The sequence below is a fragment of the Centruroides sculpturatus genome, unplaced genomic scaffold (assembly GCF_000671375.1).
Source record: "Centruroides sculpturatus isolate CEXI.00-Female unplaced genomic scaffold, Cexi_2.0 scaffold1458, whole genome shotgun sequence".
In the NCBI taxonomy this organism is placed as follows: Eukaryota; Metazoa; Arthropoda; class Arachnida; order Scorpiones; family Buthidae; genus Centruroides; species Centruroides sculpturatus.
In genome coordinates this window covers 1-20,242 of record NW_019385561.1, presented here as the reverse complement: position 1 = coordinate 20,242, position 20,242 = coordinate 1, and the positions used below count along the sequence as shown (strand labels likewise).

At 36.7% G+C, this 20,242-nt stretch overlaps 2 protein-coding genes across 5 annotated transcripts in view; both read left to right on the top strand.

Annotated features, from left to right (window-relative positions):
- Positions 1–15,498, top strand: part of LOC111640145 (neuronal acetylcholine receptor subunit alpha-7-like) — a 34,197-nt gene extending 18,699 nt beyond the window's left edge. The window contains exons 3-8 of one of the 4 annotated variants that reach the window (XM_023386141.1): positions 6,194–6,238; positions 7,330–7,439; positions 7,910–8,166; positions 8,238–8,432; positions 13,039–13,125; positions 15,352–15,498. In XM_023386141.1, coding sequence (XP_023241909.1) covers positions 6,194–6,238; positions 7,330–7,439; positions 7,910–8,166; positions 8,238–8,432; positions 13,039–13,125; positions 15,352–15,497 — 840 coding nt within the window. In that variant the 3' untranslated portion in view covers position 15,498. Of the gene's footprint in view, positions 1–6,029; positions 6,075–6,193; positions 6,239–7,329; positions 7,440–7,909; positions 8,167–8,237; positions 8,433–12,767; positions 12,855–13,038; positions 13,126–15,351 lie in introns of all 4 variants that reach the window. The other 3 variants (XM_023386139.1, XM_023386142.1, XM_023386140.1) reach the window with 3 other exon arrangements.
- Positions 15,499–15,653: 155 nt separating this feature from the next.
- LOC111640146 (CHRNA7-FAM7A fusion protein-like) lies at positions 15,654–17,855 on the top strand. The gene is made up of 2 exons (XM_023386143.1): positions 15,654–16,229; positions 16,301–17,855. Exons 1-2 carry the CDS (start codon positions 16,109–16,111, stop codon positions 16,501–16,503), a joined length of 324 nt encoding a protein of 107 aa, XP_023241911.1. The 5' UTR covers positions 15,654–16,108; the 3' UTR covers positions 16,504–17,855.
- Positions 17,856–20,242: the final 2,387 nt, after the last annotated feature.

Below are 20,242 nucleotides of genomic sequence, written 5' to 3'. Positions count from 1 at the left end.
ATATTTTTTCCATCCGATCATCCATCATCAAGGTTTTTTTTTGAATATTTATTACCCATTAAAATAATATGGAGAGATGTTAAACACTATCATCAAGTTACATTTTCTTTTATGTGGTAACGAGTGTAAACTGAGTTAGAAAAATATAGAAAGCTAACAAGTAAATAGGCAAAACATTGAGTTTTCAAGAAATGGTTACTTTCTATTATGAAGATTTTCAAGTTATTCTAATGATTTTTAGTTTCTGAAGAGATCGAGCAAGAAATTAATGTCTGCAAGATAACAAAACTGCCATTTACAAAAGATTGAGTGCCACGTCTGTGATGTTTTCGAGATGAGTTATGTCTAGAAGAACTCATCTGTACTTTTGATTAGATTGAGTGATGCAGCACGTAGACGATTTGCCAAAAAAGGGGGTGCCTCCTGAAGGATTTTTAGGTGAAACTAATCCTATTTAGGTGTTAGAACGTGAATAAAATCAGGAAATCTCGGATTTAGTCATGCACGAACCCACGTATTCAGTGGGTTCGTGCATGACTAAACTAGACCGTGAAAAGTACCATTCGTTGCTCATTAGTCCAGTTGATACCGGACGTAAACCTCATATTTCTTCTTATTTTTATAGTTAAAAAACATATATTAACGATCACTTAGCTTTAAGTTATTTATGAAGAAATCCCACCAGTGGTTGAGGGAATAAAAACCTCTGAACACTGGTTGTGGTCTGACCAACGGGTTGCCTCATAGAGTTTTCTCTGTAAGTAGAGGCCAGTTTTCCTTAGAAAGTCCTCTCGGAAGGGCATTGTTCACGTATACAAATAAATCGAACCATTCATGAAGCGTGTTGCAAAAGGTTTCAATTGGCATTGTTGAAGGAAGCTAACACGGTGTTTTTAAGCACACAACCAACGAAATCCTCACCGTTTACTATCTTATAACGTGTAAACTTATATTTATTTGCTGAAATCTCATGAAATTCTGAGGAACAAAAACGATGCCATTCATGTTATGTCATGTGTTACTTCAGCTCGAATTGAATGAGGTTTCAAGTTATATAATGATTCTCTTTTCTGATCCTTTTGTTAAATAATGTCTCAAGAATATATCCATGAATTATTTATTACGTTACAGTTTTGAATGTAATTTGCATAAGAAACGAATTCATCTTGGAAGAGATTGTTACATTCTTATTCATATCTTCCTTTAAGGATTTTCTTATATAAAAATATCATATTGTTGTATTATATATATTATATCGTTAGCTCTAAGATAATAAATTACTAAATTTTATTCAATTTTAAATAGAAGTTAAGTGATTTTTTAATTCAACAATTTTCCTTCACTTGGGTTAAATGCATGACCGGCACGACTCACTCGTTATCAGACAAAGTATGATTTACAGGGGCAAGCAATTACTAATTTGAGATGGAGAGCATATATTTTACATTAAATAAATGTAAAAAAATATGATTGAAGATTGCAGCAGGGAATTGTGACCATGTCACAATAAATAATACACCACTTTTTCCAATGTAGAAAATAAAAACAAATCAACAATTGAGATTTTTAGTTTGGTGCGGAGCCAGAAACTGTGAAAAAAAAACATTAAAAAATGACGTAAACGAAGAGCGAAATGTAGGAAGGAAGAAGAACGTAGAACATTTTAAAATGCCATAAATATTATTTCAATATTAGAAAGTGGAGAAGAGCATTTTTAAATTTTATGTATCATATCAAAAATAATTCTGTTAAGACCTTCAACGCGAGAAATCAAAGTTTCCCTTCGAACGATTTTCAACTTATCTTAAGGATGGAGAAGCAAATTGCTTTTGACAGCCACGTGATCCAGAAAGTAGTATTTTCTTTCTCCTTCTCCATTTCCAGAGCATGCAGTGGATACAGAAAACATTGGCGAGTCAATCTGATAAGTCAAAAGTTAGTGAAGCTGCCATTCAGAAATATAACAGACATCCCACCTGGAATCATTCGAGAATTTAAATTTCTTTCCAACAAGAAGGCATTGGCGAGTGTATTTTAACTGAAAATAAAATGGAGAATTTACAAACCGCGCAATAAATTTACTCCCTTAAGATTTAGACTCCCGCTTCGTATCGATTTTGGATCCGTCCGTAAACAGACAAACTCTTTGAATAGGAATGAATGCTTGCAGCGTGCCAACGGGAAACAATGCGGAATTTCGTCTCTTATCGATGAGTAAAATAAAATTGAAATGATGTTTTTTAATTTAAAAAAAAAAGAAAAAAAACGCTTACAAAAATGTCTTACAAAAAATATCAAGATTACCGTGTGTTTTTTGGTCCATCCTAAAGAGATTAAACCGAAAAAACCACGAAACGTGGTTGAGAAACTAAGCCGAAACCACAAACATGGCCGCGAGATTGAGTTCAATGATAGAATTTTGTGTATTCGTAGGGTGGAAACGGGGTATTTCCTTCCGGATCGAGTTAAAAATGCTATAAATTATCGTAAAAGTGACATTCTATACGGAACTGGCCCCTTATTAAGGAGCTAGACAAGCACCCATGGGCACGCAAACCCACGACTTCAGTAGTGTTATCTGCTAGGATACTGGTTGGCATGTTATATTTTGAACTTAGCTCTGAATAAATCTTTCAAGTTTGATTTAATTTCAGTTAAATCTTCACATCTTCGATGACATGTCTCTCATATACTTGGAACGAGACGTTACCGCAGCTCAAGGCGATTCAATTTTAGTATACGTTTTAAAACCACGAATTGGTTGCCGTATTTCTTTTAAATGAGAATTAGTGATGAGAGGTCGGATGCAGTGTAAGGTGAGGTCGAACGGAGCCATCTGTCGCACAACATCCGAAATTCTGTTTACTAGGCTAACGATAAGCAAATGATTAAAATTATCACTGGATATTCTTTAGTAAATATTGAATATTTTTAAATATAATTATTTGCTTTCTTTTTAGTTGAAACGTTCTACTATATTGTATCGGTGTTGACAGGTATTTAAGTATTGTATACAAAATTGAGGATAGGAGGAGGATGCTACGGGTGTTTTGGCATTATTAACTCGATAAGCGATCTCGTAATTGTAACTTTTACATTCATCTATAGAATTTTGTCGAAATTTAATAAGATTTTAAACGAGAGAAAGATTCTGCCAACGAGAATTGGATGAAAGAAGCTGATAAATATCAGCCTCTTCCTATTCCAGAAGCATCCATGGATTGAACATTGTCGTTTAAAGTGGAATAATTGGATTAAAAGAGGAAGAAAACTTAAACAAATTCGAAAAATAAGAAACTCTTCAACAAATTAAGCAACGTTTTATGTGGAAGGTGAATAAAAGAGACTGGCTGATTTTCCACATCATAAAAGTGATAGAAGGAGAAGTAAAAGACGGGTGAGGGAGGAAATTGAATGGGGTAGAAACGTATATAAAGGTTGAGAGAAGCGTCATTTACTATTTTAAACGTCTTCCTCTATTTCTATTCTATAAATAGGAAGAAAATCGCGTGAATAAAGTGAATAAGTTTCACTCCATCCCTATCGATAGTATTGATAAGATGGAGTTTAAAAAATGAGGATGGTGGGATGCGGGGAAATATAGGGTAAGATGAGCGGAATTGATCACTTTACACTATCATAAAATGAGGTAAGATGAGAGAAACGTTTTCGAAATATAATACTGATGCCCCTTTGTAGGGCCTTCCCATAAAAAACCGTCATTGTCAAGTTTATGGTACTTAAAATGTCTTCACTTTAAAAAAATGTCATTCTGTTACGAGTTACATCATTTAATTAATGAGCAGTTACGAAAATTTCAATTCAATTTCTTTCAATAAAATCAGGTAAAGTATTCATTTTAATGTGGAAATAAATTTTCATTTTATAATTATTATTTTCAATAAACGGAACCATTATTTATAATCGATTTTTGAGAATTAAACGACGGTGTAGAAATTGCTGACGACAGAATTGCTACGTCTTTTTCTCCTTTTCTCTATTGAAAATTGCTGATTGTGAGCAATTGGAAGCGATACAATCGCAAGAAAATACAAAATTTTAATGAATAATTCACATTAAACGATATAATTTCTTAATTTCATGGCCCTAAAATGCGTTACTCATCTCGTTTTCCCCGTTTTTCCCCGCTTTCCTCTGTTTTCCTAGCGCGGATGTCCGAGATGAAATTTCTTCACGTGATGGACCTCTACGTTAGTAAATAATTCCTCTAGAGTTCTATAGGGATGCGAGACAATATAAAGAGTCTTTTTCACTTCGTTTAAATAATTCGCTCCGTGTTAAAGAGCTAATTTTATAACCTAATTAATTAGAAGATTGTATGGGGGATGAATCGGTATCAATCGCAGAAAAACCGGAACTTGTCATCCCACGCGCTTACCGTCGTCGCTAAATATAGAGGGAACGGACGATGATAGATCGCGATTCGGTAATAAAACCTCGTGGGCCATCTGACGTCATTCTTTCGTGGCTAGAGACGTGTGACTCGAACGGAAATTCCCCGAGGGACCAATGAGAAGCGAGTTTCTAAAGAAGATTTCCGCTGAAAGCCGGTGGTTTCTCTTCCCCCCAGAATCTTTCTTCCATCAGTCCTTTTTTCTTCCTCCACGAGGTTTTACCGTACGATGCCCAAAGGGCAGATTTCGATTCGCTCTCCCTCGTCGGTGCCTAAAAGTAAACGCGTTATTGGGACCGGGGCAGAGGAAAAATTCGATCGAATGGGGAATTTGCCTCGGGAGGTTATGTAACCGGAAGTTACGTTTTAACACATTTCCTGTCACGTTTTATTTGTGACTAAAAGCGTTTAGATTGACGGTCTACGTCAATGATGGAAAGAGGTGCTTCTTAATGGATGCTGCATCCGTCAACTTTCTCTTCTTCTCTGTTTCTTACAAACGTTTGTAGATGGATTCGGCTAATCCTTCATCCTTAATCCTGGAATTAAAATATCTTAAATCCAGAAGTTTCATTTAAATTCCGATTAAGAAACCAACAGAGCATCTTAGATACTTTTCGGATGCTGATCTTCCGCATCCTTCTTATCCAAACTGTTTCTCTCGCCCTCAGAAGAAAAATTATTGAATTTATCTGGAGTTTTCATCAATTCTAAAACTCGAGACGTCACAAATATTAGGCCATAGTGTAGGCTAATAATTTTTATTTCTAGATAAAATTTATATTATGAGTACAAAGAGGGAGAGATCACGATAAAGTGTGTAGCTCTTTCTCATCTCTCATCTGTAGAAAATGAAATAAAATGGAGTAAGTATTTTGCTTATTTACTATATAAATATATATATTCTGTGTAATATATGAAAGAAAATATATCATTTTGTATTTAATCTTTAAGAAAATTCTCACCTTATATTAAAATATACCAGAAGTATGGTATATAAAACAGATAAAAATATATGACATAAACACGAGAGTTTCCGGTAAGGTTCGCTGTCCTGAGACCAATTATGACGTAAATTTATAGGGATATAAACGGCATTCCCTAAATGATAACACGTCTACACGAACCTTGACCCAAATTCCTATTATCTTCTTATTTATCTTCAGAGACAAACGTCAAAAGGAATTTTGGATAAATTTCTCTAGTGATTGGGCCCCTTTGCAACATCCAAAAACGTAACACATCCTTGTCTATAATGAGATGTGAAATCTTTTCTTCTTCTTCTTCCTCATAAAAAAAAGTATCAGGATATAATAAAAATACAGAACAAAATCTAAAAATAAATAAACATAATTAATTTTGATAAGGAAGATGGCCTATAGTTTGATGACGTCTTCATCTCTTAGTTCACAAGCAAGAAGAGGCAAGCGGGTCAGAGGTCAAATGACGTGGGAACAAAACGAATTTTTCCTCCGCCTCTCGGTTTCTTAAAAGTAAATTAAGAATTAAAATTAAGGCCAAGTGCCGTAAATGTAAAAAAAAAAAAAAAAATGAGTAGTATACCGGCTGACCAATAGGGAAATGTTTGTTATGTGATTTTTTGTCTTCCGTTTAGGATGAAAAGAATCAAATAATAATAACAAATATATGGTTAAATCTGGTGAGTACCGCAACTGTTTATGGCACAAGATATGTCCCCCTCCCAGCCTCCTTCCCTCCTCCTCTTTTTTTCATCTGAATGGAAATGATTTTTCTTCTTTGCTTTCGTTTTCTCTTTAGGACGAAAAGAACCAACAAATAATAACAAATATCTGGTTAAAATTGGTAAGTTAAAGCTAAAATATTGATTAAAAAGTGAAATCTAGAGGATAAAAGATGTTACCCCCCAATTAAAAAAACCTCTTAAAAAATAACCTAAAAAGTATATATATTATGATTTTTAAAAAAAATTAATAAAAAATACTTCTAATAAAAGAAAAAAAAATCTCCTCTAAAAATAATCAAATTTAAAACAAAACTAAAGCAAAACTAAAAGAAAAACTCCAACTTTTATCCTCTACAACGCTTAAAATATCTGCATGAATTTTTATTTTTTAAATTAAAAGATTAAAATCCAATTAATTTAATTAATTAATATTTCCTTCCGGTTTTAAATATTTTAATTTATTTTATTTGATAAAACAAAACTGACCATTATGTCTAAAAAAAAGGAAAAAAAATATATTACCTTAAATCGTCTCGTAAATAAAATTTCATATACTTAAAACAGGAACTAAAAATTCGACGGGTGTGACTCTAAAATAAATAACCTTGAATAACATTCGAATTTTAACATTCGTGACGTGTAAACTTTTCTAAAAAAAAAGAAAAAAAAGAAAAAAAATCAAGCTCGAGACGTCCTCCAGTGTTGAAGCATCTATAATGTCAGTTGTGTTTCTCGCTCACCCCTCTTCCCGCAGGCACTCCCCTGCTCTTTTGTTGTATCCGCATGATTCGACACTATCTAAACTCCTCCTCCTCTTCCTCATCCTCATCCTCCTCGCTCTCCTTTGCATGCTTCTCTTCGTTCCCTTTGCATATTTTTCATATTTTTCTATTTTAAAATCAAAGTAAATTTAAAGTGCTATTTTCTTTAAAAATACCTAAACTTAAAGCCAGAATGTCAAAAATAATAAATAAAAAAAAAGAAAAAATTTTTAATCCCTCGCATCCCGCCGACAGTTGCGCGCGCCGCTTCTCTTCCGCCGCTCTTTCGCGCGCGCGCACTCTTCTACCCCTTTCCTCATCCGTGGTTCGGATGTTGCAACTGTGGCTGGTGAGCAAACGTGATGGGCGGCCGAGAGAAGCGACTCGGTGCCACCTGTCGGCGGGAACGGCAAAACGTCACACCCGAATTAACTGGCTCTCGCACGTAGGAATGGGTAGATATCAACCTACGATGGAATGCCTCGGAGTACGGCGGCGTCAAGGACCTGAGAATTCCTCCCAGTCGGCTTTGGAAACCAGACGTGTTGATGTACAACAGGTGAATGATTTTTTTCTCTATCCCCCCTGCCAAAGTACGAAACGCCGTCTGCTGATCGTCACGTTAAAATTCGCATCCACCACCGCGTGTGCCTCAATCTTAAATGCGGGAGTTTCTTACTTTGGTGGCACTTTCCTCCATGGTCGGAAAGAAATTCAGGAACCGTAAGCGGAGAGCCAAACCCTTGTGACGTAGTCTTCCTTCTGAATGCATGCCCCAAACACAGTTCAGTACACGCGCGTTACTCTAATACCCAACCAAAAAGTAGGGGTACTTCAATGTATTTCCTTAGATTTCGGTAGAAATTGATCACTCTAAAATCCTGCAAAGTGAAAACACTGACCTCACGAATGGGCTCCCATCCCCGTGCTAAAGATCCCGATTCGAATCCCCGATCTCAAACGAGTTCCGAAATTTTTTTCCGTCCGTAATTGGCCATAGAACGAGTGCTGAAACCGTGACTTTTCCAGCGCGGATGAGAAGATTGATGGTACGTATCCCACCAACGTCGTGGTGCGTAACAACGGAAGTTGTACCTACATACCTCCGGGAATCTTCAAAAGCACGTGCAAAATCGACATCACCTGGTTTCCTTTCGATGATCAGATGTGCCAAATGAAATTTGGATCATGGACCTACGATGGGAACCAGATAGATCTCAGGCTGGCCAGCGAAGACGGCGGAGACCTGTCGACGTACATCATCAATGGCGAATGGGATCTCATCGGTAAGATGGAAACACTCGAAGAGTTTGAAGTCTCCAACCCGGATCCAATCTAACCCCCCTTTGTATTTCAGGGTTACCGGGAATTCGAAATGTAATATACTACGCATGTTGTCCGGAGCCTTATGTAGACATCACATTCACCATTCATATTCGTCGGAGGACGTTGTATTACGGATTCAATCTTATCATCCCCTGCGTTCTAATCTCTTCGATGACGTTATTGGGCTTCACACTGCCACCCGATTCTGGGGAAAAACTCACTTTAGGTAAGTGATTCCTCCCCACGAACCGCGCGTAACCCGTTTACCGTGTTATTTGCAGAAGGAAGGATCCCTTGTAGGAGCATGATCCCCCGTACTACGTTTCCAGAGAGATGACATCGCTCCTACAACGCATTGCACCGACAACTGAAGAATTAAACCAAAGGTACTGGTTCCACTGACGAGCGCGGAAGCGGATTTTTGATTGGTAGAGGGACCATTTACGTTTCTTTCTTCTAAGCAAATCTCTGCTGGCCTTTCAAGAAGATGCTGAAGAAGACAAAGATCTTTGTACTATCCTGGGATTTTCATAAAAATATATTCTAGGTCTTCAAATATTTGATGGCCGGATGACCGGAGCGGTTAATGCATCAGTCTACCTGTTCGAGGAGTTCCTGGTTCGAATCCGAGTTAGAACTCCCAGGAATTCTTAAAGGATGGAGTGTACAAGATATGTCAATCACCATCCTTCAATACTCAGCTTTCCCATAGAGGGTCTGGCTGAATCCACGATGGCTATGACTAAAAATGGCCATCTTAGTGCCTCATAAGACACCAAAAATATTCTTAAGGATCCATGTGAAATCTAAAAGCATCCGTGACAATTAATTCGAATAATTCTTTGTATTTTACGGCAATTTTTATTAGTTGTAGCCGCTTCCGCGTGGTTTCGAGGGACCAGTATCCACTATTTTGATCCACGAATGAAAGTTTGTCGAATGGCCAGACTATTCGATGGACATTCAACGTGTATTTTTAATTATTTATTTATATTTCAATTATTTAACTAACAAAGCCATTGTAAACATTAACAAAATCTCTTCCCCTAGAATCTTTAATGTTGAAATGTTTCATCTGATTGAAATGCACCACAACTCGCTGTCTTCTGCTCCTCACAGTTAAGAATTTCATATTCATAGGCATAATTACAGGAACCTTACAGGAAACTAAGTCTATAAGCCATCACTTAACATCAGATTGATAGAAGGCACGCAACACATGGGTAATCTATCTAACAAGATGTGGTGCCTCTGAGAGACTCTGAAAAGTGTGAAAACTTCACCCGACCAGCCCATTAGTGAAGATCAAATCAGCGACCACCTACCAATATTCAGTGGTGTCAAGCGTGTTGCTAAATGGAAGAATGGCTTGAAGAAGTAAAGAGGAAATCCCTGAATTACCTGCATCAAGTCGTTGTTCTCCAGAATAATATATTCTGGATTCTTTCAAATGTGGATAAATGCACAAAGCAGGAACCAATAGAGAATAGTAATTCGTGTGCGACTCCACACTCTTGAATAGATGTGAAGAAGAAAAGGAAGAAGAGGAGAGAGAGGAAAAAGTAAAATAGGAGGAAGGGAAGAGGCGGGAGAGGTGGAAGAGGAAGAGAAGGGAGAGGTGGAAGAGGTAGAGGTAGATGTAGAAGAGAATGGAGAGGTAGAAGGGAAAGAGGTAGAAGGAGGGAAAAGAAGAGGAAGAGATAGAAGAGGAAGAAGAGGTAGAAGAGGAAGAAGGGGAAGAAGTAGAGGTAGAAGAGGAAGAAGAGGTAGAAGAGGAGGAAGAGATAGAAGAGGAAGAAGTGGTAGAAGAGGAAAAAGCAGAGGTAGAAGTGGAGGGAGAAAGGGAAGAGGATGAGAAAGAATGAAACCGTCAGATTTTCAAGTATAGTATATGAAAAAATACGAAAATATTTTAAAAATTGAATTATTAAATTTGACATGAAATAATGTATTGATAATCTATTTTTTCGAATTTGAATTATTCATATTTTTATTTTCACCATTAGTGAGGATAATTAAGAAGCTATTGTTTTGAAATTAGCATATATTTTAATGTATTATAAATTCTACAACCTGAAGTTTTTCCTTAATTCAAATTTAAAGTAAAACAAATTGATTATTCTCCTATCAATCCTTAACATAGCTTCCAACATGAACAGAATTACATATTATAATACTTTTCAATCATTTTCTCTGGAAGAAACCTCGATATAACATACTCGCTAATGAGGATTTGTAACTGGATGTAATTTAACAATATCGCATAGAACTGGAAACATAATTGGAAGCGGTGTAATGGGAAAAATAAAGAAAAAACTTTGTATATAATCATTGCAAAGTAAATCTACAAACAAATTGAAAAAGAAGAACAATGCGATTTAATTAATTAAACAAGCGATTGAGGGGTTTAATCTGTCATTCAATAAACTGAATTTAACATGGACAACAGTGGATATCCATAGGTCTACAATGTTTTCATATTGCAGCCTAATTGTAGCTCTAGCAAGGAAGCATGTTGCATTCACGAAGCATTAGTTCTATAAAGGAAAAATATTCAATTCACCAAGGAATAGTTGTAGCAAGAAAGAATATTAAATTACGAACAAAACTCTTGATTTTGCAGCTTTATCTTTCATTTTTATACAGGATTTATCATTATCCAACAATAGCACAACTGTTTGATGAGTTTTAGGGTATAGCAACACGTGGGAAATCTGCAAAGAGGGTACCTCATGGCTATGGGAAAATAGACTTTATTTAGGTGTTAGTCACGTGAAGAAACCCGGAAAATGTAAAGAAGGTACCTCACAGAAGGAGTTTCTACGAAAAACTGGGACTTATTTAAGTGTTTTTCGGAGAAAATCCGGAAAACCCCAAGTTATTGAGGCTTGAACCCACGATCAAAAACGAATGTTCTACGGTATTATCCACTAGGCAAATGGCGTGTATTTAATGTTAACTCATTGATGCACAAAATTACGTATTATGTTTGGAAGAAGAGAAAGAAAAAGAGGAAGAAGAGGAAGGAGAGGAGGAAAAGAAAAAGGGAAAAGGGGAAAAGGAAGAGGAAGAGAAAGAAGAGGAAGGAGAGAAGAAAGAGAAATGCTGCTCTGTTTAATTTCAGGATTGGAATCGTAGAAGTTCCTACCAAAAATTCCATCTGTATAATTCTTTATACAATTCTTCTATATGTTGGCAATACACTTTTCTTCCAAGAAATGCGGGGATTCAACTGAAACCACAACAAAAGAGAGCATTACATTCAGATGTTTATGAGTATCATTCTACAGAGAGTGGATATTTTTTTTAAATGCAAACTACAGCATGAATCATCTCGTGCATTTAAAGTAGTCGTTTCTAACCATTGGGTAGCATCGTTCGCTGCCAACTTTACACGAGGATACGAGAGATAGTTGCAAATTAGTTAGACATAAATTCAAAAGATTCAATAGTATTTATTCTTAGAAGGACAAGTAAATGAGATGTGGAAGTGGAAAAAAGTTTCCAAAGCTGTGTTAAGAGCAAAATAAAGAACAAGTAAGACGAAAAAATCGAACGTGATTTTTGTAACTATCGTCGTTTTGTTGAAAATCAATCTACCATACGTCATAGAAACTGGGGAGTTTTATCACTTGGAAACAGCAACGTTCTTGTTTATTCGGTCTAAAAGTTTCTTTTCTAAACACTCGCATCGCTTGTTCTCATCTGGTAACAGAACAGTTTTAGAGTGGATCGTCTTCCATTTTAACTTCCATTTAAGGAAAATATGGATGATTTCATCAATACAACAAAGTAAATATAATCGGAAGTGATGCTTTACTGTTTACAATGGCATTTAACAATGATATTAATTAATATAATTGAGAAATATATATATAATTATATATAAATGTATAAATAATCAGCACTTTCTACGTGACCTTTTCGTGGTAACTGTATTAGTGACGTCAAATTTTAACACATGCTAGTTTTTACTTATTCCTTACCTACACGCGTTTAGTAACTTTCCTATTATAATATTGTCACGTGCTTCGAGTTAACAAGTTAATAATTAAGTGAAGGATGCTGTAAAAGCACGTGCGGAACTCGAACCCCTGATTCTTTATTCTTTCTTTTTCCGGATACTGGGAAGTGCTGGTTAGACTATAAATGTCGAGAGTTATCTTCCACGTAGACGGGATAAGTCACGTAGAGGAAACAATCGGCGTAAGAGCGTACGCGTGACTACGTCACGCTTACGCTCACACTTCTGATGCGTGTGTGGCGTGTTACACCGGTGTCGAGGTAAGTAAAGAAAGCGGCCGGGACGAACATTGCCTAGATTGGGAGGCCGCAGGGGGGGGAGAGATAAGATAAGTTATTTATCCACCGATCCGGATAGACGGTGGAGTACCCACGGGATTTTCGGGTATTACAATTCGTTACTAAATTCCTCTTCCCCACTCCGTCCCGCCCGTCTACCAATCGGCGGTTTGGGGGTAAAGTGAAGGAAGAGGAAGATCTAGGCAGTGTGTCCCTGAACTTTTCATCATTCTGACATGATTGTACTTGTCGTCCATAGGGGTAACCATCCTGCTCTCTCTGACGGTGTTTATGCTGCAGTTGGCTGAAACCATGCCACCGACATCAGATGCTGTGTCCATCATAGGTGCGGACAGTAGACACAGTATATCCATGTTTTAAACGAAAAAAAAAAAAAATAAAAAAGTGCATGGGATGGAACAGAGTAGTTGAGACTATGGTGTAGATGTTTTTTTCTTTAACAGACAGGAACGAGAGACTTTATAATATTGCACTCCTCCCTAATTATCGCACGGTTTGTCCGTTCACAGGGATCACCATTCTTCTGTCCTTGACTGTGTTTAATCTGCTGGTCACAGACACCCTTCCGGTGACCTCTGATGCAGTTGCCATAATAGGTGCGAACAAAATAAATAATAGATAACTACACTGATGCGCTCTCTCTCTATCTCTCTCTCGACACGTATTCTTTTATACTTAGAATCTTAAATGTAAAAAAAAAAGAAAAAAAAAATATGATGACTCGAGGCAGGACTGAGCTACTTTTTCTCCAAGAGAGCGATTTTTATGCAGGAGTCACCGACTGTTCGCTATATATATATATAACGCACCTAGCTTAAACGCGTCCCTCCTACTTATCCCTTTTTGTTAGTATTTATACGTTACTTTCGCCACGTTGCTTGTTTTATGTTCTTGCACTTCACCCACGTTTGGCCCAGGCTGGCCCCCTCCTTTGACCTCTCGTTTTAAAAAAAAAAAAATAATAATAATAATAATAATCTATTTATTCTCNAACATTTCGTAATTTCTGACATCATCTCGAGAACTCGAAAGATAATTAGGAGGTCACGGAGCCGTGCTTAACTCGAGTAGATCTATTATTATTATTCTCTTTCTAAAATTTCAATTTTGTTTTTGTTTTTTTCTTAACTTACAAATTTCAAAAATAATTAACGTTTTACCCTGTGTTAGACACTGGTTGTTTTTTTTTTTCTGGAGTACGAAGACAACAGAAAAATTTAAAGCCCCCTTCCCCCTAAAACTGGATTGGCAACCCGTCTAAGGTTTTAAGATGACATCTATAGTGGATTTATGTATACTGTATTTATATATGTGTATACATTTACTGTCAGTCAGGTCGTTCCCGCTAGTGAGTTGCAACCGCTAGTCGGAAAATTTACCACCCTACACCAGAAGAAATACAAAAAAAAAACGACTTTTCCTATTGGTTTAAACGTACACAATACCGTACGACCTACTTTCTTGACGAAGGACACGCGTCACGCAGAGTGGACGATGACGTAACACGTAGACATTTGTCAAAATTCCATTACTCTTCTATGACGGATGCTTTCATCCACCCCCCTCCCTACTTGTCGGCGACGAAACTCACTTCCGGGAACGGCCGTGTGCAAAAAATTTCCTATATATTTCGCCGCATAAACAGTGACGTCACTTTAAAATTTGCATGAATGGAATGAAAAAAATAAAAAAATAAAAAAAAAATTCAAATAAATTTAATGATAATTATTAAAGCATGAAGTATTATTGCACAGGCGCTTCTTTGTGTGTTGCGCACCTTTTTAGATGCATGCTCACACCGAACACTTTGCACATATTGTTTCTTGTATGTCGTGAATTTGCAGTCCTGCCGCTGTAATAGTCTGTCGTCAACCAATTATTTATTTATTTATTTATTTATTATTTTTTTTAAATACCAAAAACTCTTATAAATATTCTATGTGCAGAATTTGTCTTTTGTTTTTTTTTTTAAATGTTTTTAGTATTTTAGTTGTTTACTTGTGAGTGGTAAGTACCTTAAGTTACGTAACTTAATTAAAGAAATAAAAAAAAAAACACGAGCTTACCTATTCCAATTAGAAATGTGGAAGAGGTATCGATTACATACGTTTACACCTTTTTATTTTCTTATTTTTATTATTAATTTATACGTTTTTTATTGTAGTCAGTTTGTTTTTCATTTATTAATTTATGTCATACTTTTTACACATCGTGCATTTCGTGATTTACGTCTTCCATTATTTGTTTTTTATGTTTTTCTTTTCGAACGATTCGTCTGTTGTTCTGTTAGCTTCTTCTCACCTCGAAAGAAAGGAGATTTCGTCACACAATGTGATTTTTCCATCCCTTAAACGTCTCATCACGTTATTCGTTCATAAGAAAATTACATTTATAAACTGTAAAAAGTGATGCGGAAGGAAGAATGAATGAATCTTTATTCATCGACACAATAATGGATACAGAAGAAATTCTTTGGTGGATTCTATATCTTGCTGATGCAACACGTTTTCGGTTATCAAGTTATGCGATAAAGCGGGGTGTAGCGGGGTAAGCAGAAAATACAAAAATGGGACTTTTATTCGTTGTTGTAACGATTTTCGGACGTTCTATCGAAGCGAACAGAACGACAGACGGATGATGATTTTCGTTTGTTTCTTTTTTTACTGCACGTTTAAGTGTTCTTTCCCTTTTTTGAGTTTTATATATATATATATATATATATATATATATTTTTAGTGCACATAGTTAAGTAATTTAAAGAAGAAAAAAAAATAAAGGAGATGATCATTCGGAATTTTATAATATCGTCTGTTGTATTCCAGGCACCTACTTTGCTTGCATCATGATAATGGTAGCCTTTTCTGTGGTGATGACGGTGGTAGTATTGAATTATCATCACAGAAGTTCCGAAACGCACGATATGCCACAGTATGTGAGTATCGTTGTATGTTTGGAGATGCTTAATTGAATGTGGAAATGAAGGAACGGGCGCCGTAAAGTCGCCTAGTAGATAAATTATATTTATNGATCGTCACGTTAAAATTCGCATCCACCACCGCGTGTGCCTCAATCTTAAATGCGGGAGTTTCTTACTTTGGTGGCACTTTCCTCCATGGTCGGAAAGAAATTCAGGAACCGTAAGCGGAGAGCCAAACCCTTGTGACGTAGTCTTCCTTCTGAATGCATGCCCCAAACACAGTTCAGTACACGCGCGTTACTCTAATACCCAACCAAAAAGTAGGGGTACTTCAATGTATTTCCTTAGATTTCGGTAGAAATTGATCACTCTAAAATCCTGCAAAGTGAAAACACTGACCTCACGAATGGGCTCCCATCCCCGTGCTAAAGATCCCGATTCGAATCCCCGATCTCAAACGAGTTCCGAAATTTTTTTCCGTCCGTAATTGGCCATAGAACGAGTGCTGAAACCGTGACTTTTCCAGCGCGGATGAGAAGATTGATGGTACGTATCCCACCAACGTCGTGGTGCGTAACAACGGAAGTTGTACCTACATACCTCCGGGAATCTTCAAAAGCACGTGCAAAATCGACATCACCTGGTTTCCTTTCGATGATCAGATGTGCCAAATGAAATTTGGATCATGGACCTACGATGGGAACCAGATAGATCTCAGGCTGGCCAGCGAAGACGGCGGAGACCTGTCGACGTACATCATCAATGGCGAATGGGATCTCATCGGTAAGATGGAAACACTCGAAGAGTTTGAAGTCTCCAACCCGGATCCAATCTAACCCCCCTTTGTATTTCAGGGTTACCGGGAATTCGAAATGTAATATACTACGCATGTTGTCCGGAGCCTTATGTAGACATCACATTCACCATTCATATTCGTCGGAGGACGTTGTATTACGGATTCAATCTTATCATCCCCTGCGTTCTAATCTCTTCGATGACGTTATTGGGCTTCACACTGCCACCCGATTCTGGGGAAAAACTCACTTTAGGTAAGTGATTCCTCCCCACGAACCGCGCGTAACCCGTTTACCGTGTTATTTGCAGAAGGAAGGATCCCTTGTAGGAGCATGATCCCCCGTACTACGTTTCCAGAGAGATGACATCGCTCCTACAACGCATTGCACCGACAACTGAAGAATTAAACCAAAGGTACTGGTTCCACTGACGAGCGCGGAAGCGGATTTTTGATTGGTAGAGGGACCATTTACGTTTCTTTCTTCTAAGCAAATCTCTGCTGGCCTTTCAAGAAGATGCTGAAGAAGACAAAGATCTTTGTACTATCCTGGGATTTTCATAAAAATATATTCTAGGTCTTCAAATATTTGATGGCCGGATGACCGGAGCGGTTAATGCATCAGTCTACCTGTTCGAGGAGTTCCTGGTTCGAATCCGAGTTAGAACTCCCAGGAATTCTTAAAGGATGGAGTGTACAAGATATGTCAATCACCATCCTTCAATACTCAGCTTTCCCATAGAGGGTCTGGCTGAATCCACGATGGCTATGACTAAAAATGGCCATCTTAGTGCCTCATAAGACACCAAAAATATTCTTAAGGATCCATGTGAAATCTAAAAGCATCCGTGACAATTAATTCGAATCATTCTTTGTATTTTACGGCAATTTTTATTAGTTGTAGCCGCTTCCGCGTGGTTTCGAGGGACCAGTATCCACTATTTTGATCCACGAATGAAAGTTTGTCGAATGGCCAGACTATTCGATGGACATTCAACGTGTATTTTTAATTATTTATTTATATTTCAATTATTTAACTAACAAAGCCATTGTAAACATTAACAAAATCTCTTCCCCTAGAATCTTTAATGTTGAAATGTTTCATCTGATTGAAATGCACCACAACTCGCTGTCTTCTGCTCCTCACAGTTAAGAATTTCATATTCATAGGCATAATTACAGGAACCTTACAGGAAACTAAGTCTATAAGCCATCACTTAACATCAGATTGATAGAAGGCACGCAACACATGGGTAATCTATCTAACAAGATGTGGTGCCTCTGAGAGACTCTGAAAAGTGTGAAAACTTCACCCGACCAGCCCATTAGTGAAGATCAAATCAGCGACCACCTACCAATATTCAGTGGTGTCAAGCGTGTTGCTAAATGGAAGAATGGCTTGAAGAAGTAAAGAGGAAATCCCTGAATTACCTGCATCAAGTCGTTGTTCTCCAGAATAATATATTCTGGATTCTTTCAAATGTGGATAAATGCACAAAGCAGGAACCAATAGAGAATAGTAATTCGTGTGCGACTCCACACTCTTGAATAGATGTGAAGAAGAAAAGGAAGAAGAGGAGAGAGAGGAAAAAGTAAAATAGGAGGAAGGGAAGAGGCGGGAGAGGTGGAAGAGGAAGAGAAGGGAGAGGTGGAAGAGGTAGAGGTAGATGTAGAAGAGAATGGAGAGGTAGAAGGGAAAGAGGTAGAAGGAGGGAAAAGAAGAGGAAGAGATAGAAGAGGAAGAAGAGGTAGAAGAGGAAGAAGGGGAAGAAGTAGAGGTAGAAGAGGAGGAAGAGGTAGAAGAGGAGGAAGAGATAGAAGAGGAAGAAGTGGTAGAAGAGGAAAAAGCAGAGGTAGAAGTGGAGGGAGAAAGGGAAGAGGATGAGAAAGAATGAAACCGTCAGATTTTCAAGTATAGTATATGAAAAAATACGAAAATATTTTAAAAATTGAATTATTAAATTTGACATGAAATAATGTATTGATAATCTATTTTTTCGAATTTGAATTATTCATATTTTTATTTTCACCATTAGTGAGGATAATTAAGAAGCTATTGTTTTGAAATTAGCATATATTTTAATGTATTATAAATTCTACAACCTGAAGTTTTTCCTTAATTCAAATTTAAAGTAAAACAAATTGATTATTCTCCTATCAATCCTTAACATAGCTTCCAACATGAACAGAATTACATATTATAATACTTTTCAATCATTTTCTCTGGAAGAAACCTCGATATAACATACTCGCTAATGAGGATTTGTAACTGGATGTAATTTAACAATATCGCATAGAACTGGAAACATAATTGGAAGCGGTGTAATGGGAAAAATAAAGAAAAAACTTTGTATATAATCATTGCAAAGTAAATCTACAAACAAATTGAAAAAGAAGAACAATGCGATTTAATTAATTAAACAAGCGATTGAGGGGTTTAATCTGTCATTCAATAAACTGAATTTAACATGGACAACAGTGGATATCCATAGGTCTACAATTTTTTCATATTGCAGCCTAATTGTAGCTCTAGCAAGGAAGCATGTTGCATTCACGAAGCATTAGTTCTATAAAGGAAAAATATTCAATTCACCAAGGAATAGTTGTAGCAAGAAAGAATATTAAATTACGAACAAAACTCTTGATTTTGCAGCTTTATCTTTCATTTTTATACAGGATTTATCATTATCCAACAATAGCACAACTGTTTGATGAGTTTTAGGGTATAGCAACACGTGGGAAATCTGCAAAGAGGGTACCTCATGGCTATGGGAAAATAGACTTTATTTAGGTGTTAGTCACGTGAAGAAACCCGGAAAATGTAAAGAAGGTACCTCACAGAAGGAGTTTCTACGAAAAACTGGGACTTATTTAAGTGTTTTTCGGAGAAAATCCGGAAAACCCCAAGTTATTGAGGCTTGAACCCACGATCAAAAACGAATGTTCTACGGTATTATCCACTAGGCAAATGGCGTGTATTTAATGTTAACTCATTGATGCACAAAATTACGTATTATGTTTGGAAGAAGAGAAAGAAAAAGAGGAAGAAGAGGAAGGAGAGGAGGAAAAGAAAAAGGGAAAAGGGGAAAAGGAAGAGGAAGAGAAAGAAGAGGAAGGAGAGAAGAAAGAGAAATGCTGCTCTGTTTAATTTCAGGATTGGAATCGTAGAAGTTCCTACCAAAAATTCCATCTGTATAATTCTTTATACAATTCTTCTATATGTTGGCAATACACTTTTCTTCCAAGAAATGCGGGGATTCAACTGAAACCACAACAAAAGAGAGCATTACATTCAGATGTTTATGAGTATCATTCTACAGAGAGTGGATATTTTTTTTAAATGCAAACTACAGCATGAATCATCTCGTGCATTTAAAGTAGTCGTTTCTAACCATTGGGTAGCATCGTTCGCTGCCAACTTTACACGAGGATACGAGAGATAGTTGCAAATTAGTTAGACATAAATTCAAAAGATTCAATAGTATTTATTCTTAGAAGGACAAGTAAATGAGATGTGGAAGTGGAAAAAAGTTTCCAAAGCTGTGTTAAGAGCAAAATAAAGAACAAGTAAGACGAAAAAATCGAACGTGATTTTTGTAACTATCGTCGTTTTGTTGAAAATCAATCTACCATACGTCATAGAAACTGGGGAGTTTTATCACTTGGAAACAGCAACGTTCTTGTTTATTCGGTCTAAAAGTTTCTTTTCTAAACACTCGCATCGCTTGTTCTCATCTGGTAACAGAACAGTTTTAGAGTGGATCGTCTTCCATTTTAACTTCCATTTAAGGAAAATATGGATGATTTCATCAATACAACAAAGTAAATATAATCGGAAGTGATGCTTTACTGTTTACAATGGCATTTAACAATGATATTAATTAATATAATTGAGAAATATATATATAATTATATATAAATGTATACTAATCATGGACATCCACTGTAGCTCAACCCCTTCCCCTGTTGTCCGTCATAACCCTCCCTCCCTTCTAGTGTGGAC